Genomic DNA, 12,773 nt, shown 5'->3' with positions numbered 1-12,773 from the left:
CTGCAGCCCTATGGACTGCAGCCCGCCAAGTTCCTCTGTCCATGGTATCCTGCAGGCAAGAATACTGGAGTCGGTTGCCACTTCCTTCTCCAGTACTGCCTATAATTGGACTTTAAATTTAGAAATTACAAACTGAAGAGAGCAACTGGCCTGTTTATGACAAAAGGAAATACAGCTTGCAAGAGCACAAGGAAACAAAAATTACTAAATACTTTCATTAAACAACAAATATTAAAAAAACAAGAAAAACAAATACTGAAACAAACATGAACAAACACTGAGTACAAAAATGAAGACTGAACCTGTTGGCGATTAGACCGGACTTTTTCAATTCAGTTATCAATAAACTCTTTGTAATTAATGTGTGGAGCCTAGATAAGTATCTCATCTGATACTTCAAGTACTAAGGAAAATATTTTCAAAGAATATACTGACTTGGGAAAATCTGTTGGTATCATCTAACGTTCAACTAATGGAATAAACATGAAAGAACAGAGCGTGGGCAGCTCATTTAACTTCTGGCAGTTGGCTCCCTGACCTCCACAAAATGAAGCAAAGTAGAACAGATGATCCCCAAATTAAAAACTCGGACGAAACCCCAGACTAGAAGTCTGCACAAGGGCTTGTTCCCTGGACAAATATTTGTTAGGTACCTGTCCTGTGACAGGCTCTGCACTAGGCGCTGGGCAATGAATGCACCACAGCATTTTCTCAAGGAGCTTACAATTTAACAGAGAGGACAACAGTAGTCAGCCATTACATGGCAACAACACAAATCTTCTGAACCCTTCCCAAAAAAGCAGCTACATAATATTTGAAATTTTAATGTGTTGAATTAAAATACTTATACAAAGCTAAAAGGAACCATTCAGAGACCATAGCATACTTGCTCTCACCAGAGAAAAATAAAGAGTTCTAAAAAGAAAACATTTTGATTTTTGTTTGGATGTGTTGGCAAATCATCTAAGAAATCATTTAGCAACAATAAAAATGGAAAAGAGCATTCGTCAACCAGACATAAGATACCAAAACGGTTACTGTGCCCACAATAATTCAGATTTTGGCTCTGTTTAAACCCAACTAAACCACTTTCAAAGACATATTATCAGTCATGTGTTTACATATACCCACACAATAATTACATGCAGAATAATGTGCAAATAACTTTAAAAGCAAAACTGAACTGACAAAATATTTTAAAACTCATTATTTAAAATACACATACAGATTGTAAAAGATAAAAATCTAGTAACCAACCATTAATATAAGTGAAATAATAAAATCATTTGTACTTTTTCTGTAAAGGAGAGACTCATTTAGCAATTGCTGAACAATTATGTATTTTGTATCTTGCCTATCTCTACGCAAAAAAGATAACATACATCATAAAACTAACTTAGCTTTAAAAACCTCACATCTGAGATGAAAATTTAGGCCCTCTTAGCACGGAAAGGAATTTCCCCACTTAAACTGGGTAAGAAAATATGGGGGAAAATATGTAGTTATCAATTACAAACTTTATAAGCAATGTAACCAGGCTACCTACTTTATGAGTTTTCTGTAATAATATTGATTTAGACATTTATTTTTAACGTGAGAAAATACCTAAAGCAAAATGTATAAAGAGACCTACTGAGTACTGTTTAATGCCTTTAGTCATGAACTTAAAACAGGGCTTCCTTGATGGTACAGTGACCAATGATCCACCTTGCAATGCAGGGACACGGGTTTGATCCCTGCTCCGGCAAGACCCCACATGCTACAGAGCAACTAAGCCTGTGCACCACGACTGAGTCTGGGCTCCGGAGCCCGAGTGACGCAACTACTGAGCCCGTGAGCCCTGGGGCCCGTGCTCTGCAACAAGAGAAGCCACCACCGTGAGAAGCCTGTGCCCCGCAACTAGAGTAGACCCCGCTGACCACAGCTAGAGAGAGCCCGTGTACAACAATGAAGAGCCTGTGCAGCCGAAAAAATTTAAAAATAAACTTAAAAAGATAAAACAAAAATAAAAGCATAGTATTGAAAAAATAAAATTCTAAGCATGCTCTTAACATTTCATATTTCTACCCCAGGTAACACTGTTCAAATCACACCAAAAAAAGCAGGAATGGTTTCATTATAATAGAGAAAAGCAGAATGATAGAAACACTAATTATAACATCATCATATTAAAGACATAAACAGTATAAGAGAACGGCATTACAATACTATAGATCTGTTTTCCTAGAAAATCTAACTGTGTAAAATGAAACAAAGGTCTTCAGGCAGAGGTGGAATATGATGTTAACAACACATCACAGGACATTGAACCAGGACTACAAAGACCACTGTAAATGGTTAACAACTCTGGCACTCACTGCATGTTGTGATGCAGCTGCTGACTTCTAAAGAATCCCCAAAGTTTGTTTTATGAATATTTGATAAGTTTAGGGGGTTAGTATTTGTGCACATTTAGACAAACATACTGATGTATCTGCCAATCTATAAAGCTATGAAATGGAACAGGTCCAAGTTTATGCTTTACAGTAAATGTACCTATCAATCTATAATAAATACTGATGGAATAGGTCCAGTTAAATAAGCACTCCGAGACAGAGAAAAGCCATTTGAGTGCAAAAATACCTGAGTTTATTCATCTTTTTCACAAAGGAAATGTTGATTTTCACTTGCGCTGAAAAGCTAACCAACTCAAAAGTCATTTTTATAAAGAGAAATTATATTTATGTTCACTTTACTCACTGCTTATAAACTTTCATTTAAATTTCTCTACATGAAGGACTGTCTAATATAAAGCATTTTACATGGTGCAAAACAATTTTTCACATGAGCAGTAACATACAGCCCTTGACTTCCATAGTAGTTTCCCATTTTAATGCTTTGGATCATAAACGTAAGTGAACAGGCTAGGACAGAAGGGTTTATGGAGACAAGAGTTTGGAGATGGCAGTGAGGAGTGAAATGAAGAAGGGCACGCGAGAAGAGGGGTGCACAAAGAGGTAAGGGGGCTTAGAGACAGATATGGGCCATGTTCCCCTTCTCTCCTTAAAACAGACTGACAGATACTTACTTGGAGACCACTGTCAAATGGCCTTCATTTACAGTTCTTTAACTTAACATGGAGTGGAAGAAAAGTCACAGGATTGGGCACGTCCAGTCTATTTAAGTCTCTAACTCTCAACCCCATTTTATCTGCAAATTAAGAGATGGGCTCTGTGTAGACCCAAAGAGGTCATTAAAAAAGTTGAATACCACATCAAAGATAAAAATTAACTCAAGATGGACCAAAATGCTAAATATTAAAGCTAAAACTATAAAACTCTCATAAGAAAATGGGGACATTTTCGTAACACTGAATTTGGCAATGTTTTCTAGGATACAAACCAACAGCATGAGCAACACAGAAAAAAAATAGACAAATTGGACTTTATCAAAATTAAAAACTTCTGTACAGCAAATGACAATACCAAGGGTGAAAAGACAATTCTGTGGGCTCACGAGAGAAAATATATGCAAATTACATGTCTGATAAGGGATTCGTATACAGAATACATAAAGAACTCTGACAACTCTTTAAGATCAACAAAAAAACAACCAATTCAAAAATGGGCAAAAAAAATTTTTTCTTTAAATTCAACATCAAAAAAGTGACTCAAATCAGAATTCGAAAAACAGAAATACAGTGTAAATTAAAGTGTATACTGGAAGAATAAAAGAAGAGAACAATTAAAAGAAAACACATAAAGACAAGAAATAAGATAGAAAAGATATAATAACTGAGAAGTGGTTTTTTAATTTTGAGAAAGGCAGAAAAGAAAAATAAACAAGAAAAGTAACTGCAGCTGCAGCAGTTGGAACTCATGTAAAAAGTATCACAGAAAGTGATCAACTGGGTCAGTCACACAGGCAAGGCAAGTAAGAAGTTAAGAAATGAGGCTGAACAGTTGACGGTTCTGGAGGTGCAGGGTGGCATGAGCCTTACTGGGTTGGGTTTACACAAAAACAATAGAAAAAGTGGGTAACAAGTGTAAATAACTCAAATCATTTTTGCCGGATGGAAATGGAGCAAAGAAACACCACAGTAGAAAACGCAGGGGTAAGTTCAAAGAAGTGTTCTTTGAGATGAAAGAAGTAACTGCAGGTCTATATACAGATGGGAATGGTTTAGAACAGAACAAGAAACTGAAAATATACAGAAAAAAGAGGAGAATTTCTGGGCCCATAACTCGGATTTTGGCAGAAGGTACGGCAGTTAGAAGATGGGTTTTAGATAGTAGTATGCTTGTTCACCTAAAGTGAAAGGTGAGAAGGCATAAAATATGGCAGCATATATAGGTAAGAAGGTCACGTGGTGGAATTCTGCAGACAGCTTCTTCTTTCAATTTTCCAATGAGGTCACCAGCTCAAAGTGGGGATGGAGAGAGATGCTGGGGTTTTGAGGAGGGAAGAAATAACATTAAAAAAGAAAGATTTCTGTAACTATGTACAGTGATGGATGTGATCATTACACTTGCTGCAGTGATAACTGAGTAATACATACAAATATCAAATTGTTATTTTTGTACACCTGAATATAATATTACATGTTAATGATACCAATAAAAATTACAGTAATAATTAAAGATTATGCCATTAAAAATAAAACAGTCTGAGAAAGTAGAAAGAGCATGGGGGAGGACATACAGTGTCCACTTGAGGTTCACAGTCATAAATTTAAAACAAGACCAGTCACTGTGGTTGTTGATCAAGTGCACAGGTGCAGCAAGGAGGAGGAGGAGTGTTAGATTTAATCGGATTCTTGCGGTTCTGTCAAGCAGGTGTTGCAAAGCACCATAAGAGCAACAGAAGAATACAGGGGTATAAAAAAAAATTATAAGAAATGATTGAAGAATGTAAGCAACATAAGGAGAGGCTGAGGGCATTAGGGGGTTGCAAATCCTGGTGGGGTACTTCCCTCACCTGAACAAATTCCTCGATACGGAATATTTCTTTGTACCTTTAGTGCAAAGCACAATATTAGCTCACAGATGTTGAACTTATGTTTGCCAAATAAAGAACATGTTTGATAAACAACGGGTGCATGCTCACAAAAATGTGATTAAATCAATTGGTTTGTGAAAGCTTTTTACTCCACCTATTCCCTCCAAGGAAGGGCCAATTTGCTTAGAAAAATATGGTATTTTTAAAATGAAACACATTTTCATTTCAAATAATATATTCAAGAATAATTTATCATATTTTCAGTTTTCTGTGACATAATATGGACTAGAACTAACTTGTTATTTGAGTTACAGTTGAAATTTACAGTGTCTCTTATTTTTAGTTGGGGTATTCTTTAATGTAGTTGGTAATCATCAACATAAAAAATAAATTCTCTAGTCAAACTCCCAAATCCATGGTTATAGAAAGTCAAGGTAGAAATGGAGAAAAATCAATCAGCACCAGTACATGATAGAATATTGATGTATTTTAAATCCCATGCCAAGCAGTCTAGATAGTTCTAACACACAAGGTTGTAAATATTACTGAACAAGGCTATTTGCTACTGAACAAAGATAAATCCAACACACTCAAAGTTATGGCCAATGAATTCCAAACTGTAACTTTATTTTCAAACATCAATCCTATGTTTTATGGCACGACCTAGAAACCTGAGAGTGAAAAGGATCAATTAGCTAATAATACTAAAAATATCTATAAAATATAAACATCACTGAGAAATTAAATATAACAGAGAGCCTACTATTACAATTACTGAAGTATGACTATAAGTTTTTTAACGTATGGAGATATATTGTTTAAAAGACGAAAAGAACACTACAATACAAAAAAGTGATCTTATCTTTCTTTTATGTATTTTCCTATTGAATGCGATTTTTGGATGTTTTTAAAATTCTGTAAACAAGCATATGGTGAAATAGTAAACACTAGCACTGGACAACAGCCTTACATATGATCATCACAGCTGAAAAATTCTGTAGCTATGTTTTACCATTTTGGGCTTCCCAGGTGGCGCTAGTGGTAAAGAACCTTGCTGCCAACGCAGGAGACTTGTAAGAGACTCAGGTTGGATCCCTGGGTCAGGAAGATCCCCTGGAAGAGGGAATGACAAGCCACTACAGTATTCCTGCCTGGAGAATCCCACGGACAGAGAACCTGGCGGGCTATAGTCAGTCTGTGGGGTCACAAAGAGTCACACAACTCAAGTAACTTAGCACTGAAGCACAATGTGGTTAAGGATCAGAATTCTGGCTATTTCTCATAAATCTGATGTGAGCACTTTAAAATGTCCTTTTTCTCACTGTAGTAGTTAAAAACAAATTGGCCCAAACACTATCTTATGTTTAAAAAAAACACACGACATTTCCAGTTATGAAATAGGGGTATAAATGAAAATTAACATAAAGGTTTATATAGAACTTCATAAAAAAGAAAAATGTAGAAATCCTAAGAAAACAGTATTTTTCTAACTAAGATAGATATTATTTTTCTTAAGAAAAATCTGCTTTCTGGAAAATGTTTCCTATCAAACAAAACTCAAACAGTTCCATACAAAATTTCCTAAATTGCTACTGTAATGAATGACTGCCAGTGAAAATAAAACTATTTTCATGAAACTTCATGCATAAATCTTCACTTCTAATTGCACAACTCAAGTTTAAATTCAGAAATCAAGCTGGAGCTCTCCCAAGTAACAGGAAGACAGTTGTAGAGCTGATGAGGATTTGTTGAGGTCCTCATCAGATTAGCTTCAGATGTAAAGGAGCAGCAAAACTCACAATTTCTTATTCATCAATAAGACAGACTCTTTGGGTATTTATTATTCCAGAGAGAAATGGAAATACTAGAACAGTGACTATATAAAAATAACTGCTTAATCTACTGAAGTACAATTGTTTTCTCTGTGATGCTAGAAGTCTGTAGAGATCCACTCTACAGGTCTTCATCAAGATGATAAGTTTTCTTCTTTTGAAAGTTCGTACCGTACAAATACATCAGTTGTCAGGAGTAGATGACATCCTTCTTATTAATTCAAGTTTGTCTTGTTGAACTAGGCCTCATTTTTCTTTTCTATGTTATTAAAAACTTGAATGCCTCAATTTAAAATCTTCCCTTACTCTACCCAACCCTCCGTCTACTTCAAAGCACAAGCACCAAACATTCTTTCTATCCTCTAAAATACAAGTGCTCCCACGATAGGATTACTCTTTCCTTTATTCAATCTTTTCTTAACAAAACAAAGTTGTAACTTAACTGCAGAATAATTTCATGAATGTTTCAATTTTTATCTATGCCTCTTCTATTTGATGAGATAATTAACAGAAAATAATCAAGTCTGTGTTACAGTTGAACTTGGAGAATGCTTTAATTCTACCCACTGGTCACAGAATTAAAGCATTTTATAAAGACTTCTAGGAAAACTGCCTTATTATATAACCTAACAGAAAAACTAGAAGGAAAGAACTGGAAACAAGCAAAAAAACATAAAAGATGATGTATCTCAGATTATCTATCTTGTTGGCCTTACATAGTAGTTATTAATTTTTACTGATTCAATTTTTCCTTCCTAATTTTAAACTAACATATTTAACATTTACATCCTGGGTCAAAGTAGAACTACCTCTACATCTATATTTAATAAAATCAAAATGATTAAATATTACAGACAGCAAAATATTCTGATAGCAGCTCTGTAATCTCAAGTATCTTCCTTTGAACATGATACTAATAGCCCTTCAGGTGAGGAAAGTCACACACCACAGAGACAGCACAAGAACCAACAGCCAAAAGGATAAATTACACAGGACATTAAAAAGTGGTATCTGGAGAAACTTATGTTTCATCAGAACAATACTGACAGGCATTTTTAAAATCCAAAACTTTGTTAATCTTTCTGGTTAGAAGCAATAAAGGAAAAAAGTCCCAAACAAAACTCCTATACATTTCCTTATGACTTGAGTGCTGTTTTCTTCCAAGCTTCAGAATGGAACAGAACCGCACTATTCTCAAATTAGGAAAGGTAATCAGATTAGACATGCTTCCAAAGCTTCCTACTGCTGCAAAAAGACAACACAAATTGTACTTTTAAGAAACAGAGAGTGTTTTTGTTTTTTTTTTTTAAGAAACAGACACTCTGGAGATGATGTTTTCTTAATCACATTCCAAACCACAGAATACAATGTAAACATAAATCATGAGAACTGTTTTCCTCCTTGAAAATACTAGGCACACCATGACACCACCGTTGAAAACTTTGATGGCAACCTTTTCAAAAGCTACAACTCTTATCATAGGCTACTGCAAATATAGTATCAGACATTCCAAAATAAATAAGGTTTTTCTTAAAGATATCTAGATGCTCAGATTCCAAAACTAGCTTGCCCACTTTGGATAAAATTCAGATATTACCAAAGAAAACTTGTATAAGAAGAAAACTCAGTCCTGCTTTTCAGTTCCCTAGGTAAGTAGAGTTGGACCATGCGCCCTATTTCAGTCAAGCAGACTTGCTCATATTTCAATCATTGTTTCAAACATAAAAATTAATTTCTGAGGCTTCTGAACAAGATGAACAAGATGTAATGCAAGAGCTGCTAATGAAGATATAAGGCCTTCCTGAAATAGCTAAAGCTTCCTGAGAAATCGCAACTTTAAAATCCTGCCTACTAAAGGAAAGAAATGTGATGATTTAAGAAGAAAACAAGGAAGAGGTTACCATGGAAAGGTAGATGAAAATGCAAGAGCCAGAAGCCTCATAATTGGCTTGTAGACCTCAAGAAGCTCAAATCCCTTTTAACTTTTAAAGAAAGTTTTCTATCATTTTACCAACAATGTTGCCCCTATTAATCTACATGCATAATATTAAAATCAACTACACAGACTTAAGTTTTCTAGACACTAAGGATATCTTTGAAGTATTGAAAACAGTAAGTAGGAAGTCACTGAGAGAGGTATTTACAAGCCAAAACTCCATGTTTTTTATATGGTATACTATGACCTCAATTGGAATACTAATAAATCTATAATTCGTTAAATTTTAAAATAGAAAATTACTGTACAAGATTTTTTAGGTAGTAATCACTAGCTAAAACTCAAGTTACCTCACATTCCATCCGCAGTAATGCACCAAGTAAAGGACCTCTCCACCTTCGACATCAGAATCTTTAATACTAGCTTCATACATTTTTTGATTTTTCCCTCGTCCATACCGCACTTGGACTTTCATGCCTGGTGGATAGCACTCAAACTCCTCTTCCTCATTGTTGTCATCATCCTCTTCATCCTCTTCCTCCTCCTCCTCCTCCTCCTCCTCTACTTCTTCATCATCTTCCTCTTCCTCTTTATTCGTTTCATCTCTTGAAAGGTTTAAAAAACTGCAGTTAATAAAAGACACTTCATAAGCTTTTCAGTTCCAAACCACATAAATTGATAAAAATCGTGGCTGTGATTGTTCCGGGAACAGCAGGTTCCAAGCGTATGATATTCTCTGAGTTTCAATTTAATATTAAAAACTAAAACTGTATGAGATGACCATGGATGATTACAGAAAGATATATTCAGAGAAAATGAAAACTGAAAAGTAAGTGTATTAAAAGAAAATGTCCAACAGGCAGAAGAACAGAAGTTGTGCTGAACAGCAAGAAACTAGCTAGTAAGTCGACGCTAACATTTTCCTCATGTTTTATTGTAGAAGTGTTTTATAATTCAGTTAACAAAAACAAAAATCACCATAACTCATAGCCATTTTCTGACTAAGAAATATTTTTCATTCAAATATTTCCAACCTCCAGATGTTTAAACAAGTTTTTACTAGCCAATGGCTAGTTTTAATAATTAAAATAATTTCAACCAGATTTTCTGAAGTTGTATTAAATGAAATATTATTTCACCTTTTATAGGAAGATCCTACTAAGTTCACATTAAAATCACATCAACTTTTTTCTTTCTATTCTTCTAAACTTCAACACAATTTCTGCTCTCTTTTCTCCATATTTACCAAAAGTCCTCTTCTACCAATTCTCTCAACATTAAAGTTCTGAAGAAACAGGCATATGAGAGACCAGTTGCAAATATGAAACTGAAAGTCATTTGCATTCTAGAAGCAGCAATGCAACCATTCCGGTCTTCTCAATATCACATACTTTCTAAAACAATCATATTCATTTTATATTGATCACAAATTTGTATTCAATAAATTGGAGGAAAATCTTAAATTATAAATTTTCCATGTACTATATTTATTTTTTAAAAACTTCAATTATTTACTCTGCAGTATGTCTATCCTTATTACAACAGTTAGCTCTCAGAAAGAATCCATCACTTTATAGCTGACAAATGAATAAATGTCATAAAATAAAACCATAAGACAGCTAAGTAACTAACCCTTAAAAGTTAATGGGTATAGTATGTAGATAAAAAAATATTCCTCCACTAATAATTTTAGTTTTATATTCTTATACGCAAACTTTTTTAGCAATAACATACTTTATCATTCCTAATTACACAATTACGTAGGCAACAAAAAATAAATTAGAAACAGTGTCACAAGTAGAACTATAAGGCTTTTTTATTCTCCTACCCCTTTCCTTCTATACAGTGAGGCAGCAGGGATGAAGGGAATCTTAATATACTTATGAAATTAAGTCTGAGTTCACAAAAGTACCAAATGAGTCAATTTTCTCTGAAATGCATCACAAAGTCTACAAAGATTCTTAAGAATTACTCCTATTTTAAAGACTTGTTTATAGTCAAATTGGTACTTAAAAATTAAATGAATCCAGCTGTAATCTGAGATAAAAAATATGAACTCTACTACTGAAAATCTATTAACATTTCTATAATGAAAAAATTGTAAGGCTGAAATATCTAAGAAACTATCAGAAAGGCTGAAATATCTAAGAAACTATCAGATATTAACAACTTTGACTGATTTATATATGTAATAAACACATGTAAAATTAAAACAGTAAGGCTTTTTCTGAAAGAATACTACTTGTTTCATCAGAAGATTATATCACTGCTCATCAGGGAGAAAAGGAAGCATATTCTGGTAGATACAACAAAGATGGATCATACACCAAAGAGATTTATCATGCATCTCAGAATCACTATACAAAACATAAAAGAGATATAAGATGATTAAAAGTTTAAAATGTTTTAAACGAAAACTCTAAACTGTACATTACATTATTAAGCCAAAACTATATAGGACTGAGGGCTTCCCTGGTGGCTCAAGGGTAAAGAATCTACCTGCCAAGGCAGGAGACACAGATTCAATCACTGGGTCGGGAAGATCCCCTGGAGGAGGAAACGGCAACCCATTCCAGTATTCCTGCCTGGAGAATCCCATGGACAGAGGAGCCTGGTGGGCTACAGTCCATGGGGTCGCAAAGAGTCAGACACGACTGAGCGATTGAGCACACACGCACACGTAGCACTGAACACAGCCGGCAAACGTCAATAACAGCTAGTACAATCCTACTTTAAGTGGTAGCCAGGGCAATCTTTTATGTAATCTGGAAGAAAAACCTAATACTCTATATTAATTTTTAAAAGCAATCAAAAATTAAAAATTAGAATCTCATTTAATGTCAACCTCAGACACAAACCAAATGAGTCACTCAATTAACACACTGAACTACAAAGAGGCAAACAACACAACTACTGGCTATCAGCCGAAGCAAATATCCTCCCCCTCTTTCTCTTCTCAGTGGCAAAATCAGAGGTAGGTACATCAAACAGAACACAGAATGCCAAGATAGAGAGCCTTTCAAAGTATAAAATGTAGCTAGTATACTAAGCGGATGTATGTATTACACACAAACATAAACACAGAACACACACACATTACATGAGTTATCTTTTACATTTTGGGAAACCAAATGTATTCACGAGGACTTTTTCATCGGAACTCACAAATATCAAATTTCCCAAGTTTGATGTCACATTCCTTACTTACAATGGACCAAAATTAAGAACAAAATAATGACTATAGTTCATTAGTATCTACTACGGTCCAGGCACTGAACCGGACATTTTACATAAATTACTCAATCTTACACACCTGAACTACAAAGGAAGGACACCGAACGTTCTTGTACCAGCTAATTACTCAGAGACAGTTTATATACTAGATAAATATTTATATATTAATTCTTTACAATCACAAAATTTTCTGTTGCACTGATCTAATAAAATCCAGAGATCAGTTTTGGATATTTCTAACCCATAAATCTTCTACAGTAGCCATATCAGGAAAATTTGTTTGTGGTATGATACATTTATAAATATCTGCAATAAATAAAAAGCCATAGGAATTTTCCTGGTGGGCAACGCAGGTTCAATCCCTGTTTGGGGAATTGAGACCCCACATGCCCCGGGGCAACTCTGCCTGTGCGCCACAGCTGCTGAGCCCGAGCTCTGGAGCCCATGCACTGCAGCTAGAGAGAAGCCTGGGCGCCACAACGAAGACCTGACGCAGTCAGGAATAAAACTAACGTTTTTAAAAAGTGTATAAAAATGTTAAAAATTTAATAAATAAATACATAAGCCATATAACTGAAGAATCCAAAAAATCTACAAAATATAGTTTATACCATAAAATAAGCTGAAGTACCAACGTGAAAAATTAAGATAATTATTAATCACAAAGAGAAAATATAGGCTTATTACAGGGCTTTCCACACGGTAAATGCTCCAGAAATAGATGCATATTTATAAATCAGATTTTTAGGCAAAAAGCTGAATCCTTACTAAATTTCTTAATAGCTGACGTAGTC

At 34.7% G+C, this 12,773-nt stretch overlaps 1 protein-coding gene across 15 annotated transcripts in view; it reads right to left on the bottom strand.

Moving 5' to 3' along the window:
* Window positions 1–12,773, bottom strand: part of ARID4B (AT-rich interaction domain 4B) — a 139,096-nt gene that overhangs the window by 29,004 nt on the left and 97,319 nt on the right. For 5 of the 15 annotated variants that reach the window (XR_015157151.1, XR_015157150.1, XM_086382860.1 and 2 more), the window contains exon 17: window positions 9,096–9,368. The exons of 3 other annotated variants lie outside the window; for them this stretch is intronic. Coding sequence is in view for 9 of the 12 variants with exons in the window: in XM_086382860.1 (XP_086238986.1) it covers window positions 9,096–9,368 (273 nt within the window). In the remaining 3 variants the exon portion in view is untranslated. The remainder of the gene's footprint in view (window positions 1–9,095; window positions 9,369–12,773) is intronic. 7 more of the 15 variants (XR_015157152.1, XM_086382863.1, XM_086382861.1 and 4 more) reach the window with 3 other exon arrangements.

The sequence above is a fragment of the Bos grunniens genome, chromosome 28 (genome assembly GCF_055505025.1).
Source record: "Bos grunniens cultivar Pamir isolate PY7600 chromosome 28, Bosgru_T2T1.0, whole genome shotgun sequence".
Lineage (NCBI taxonomy): Eukaryota > Metazoa > Chordata > Mammalia > Artiodactyla > Bovidae > Bos > Bos grunniens.
Note: the sequence above shows the minus strand (reverse complement) of the source record. Positions and strands in the feature narration are given on the sequence as shown.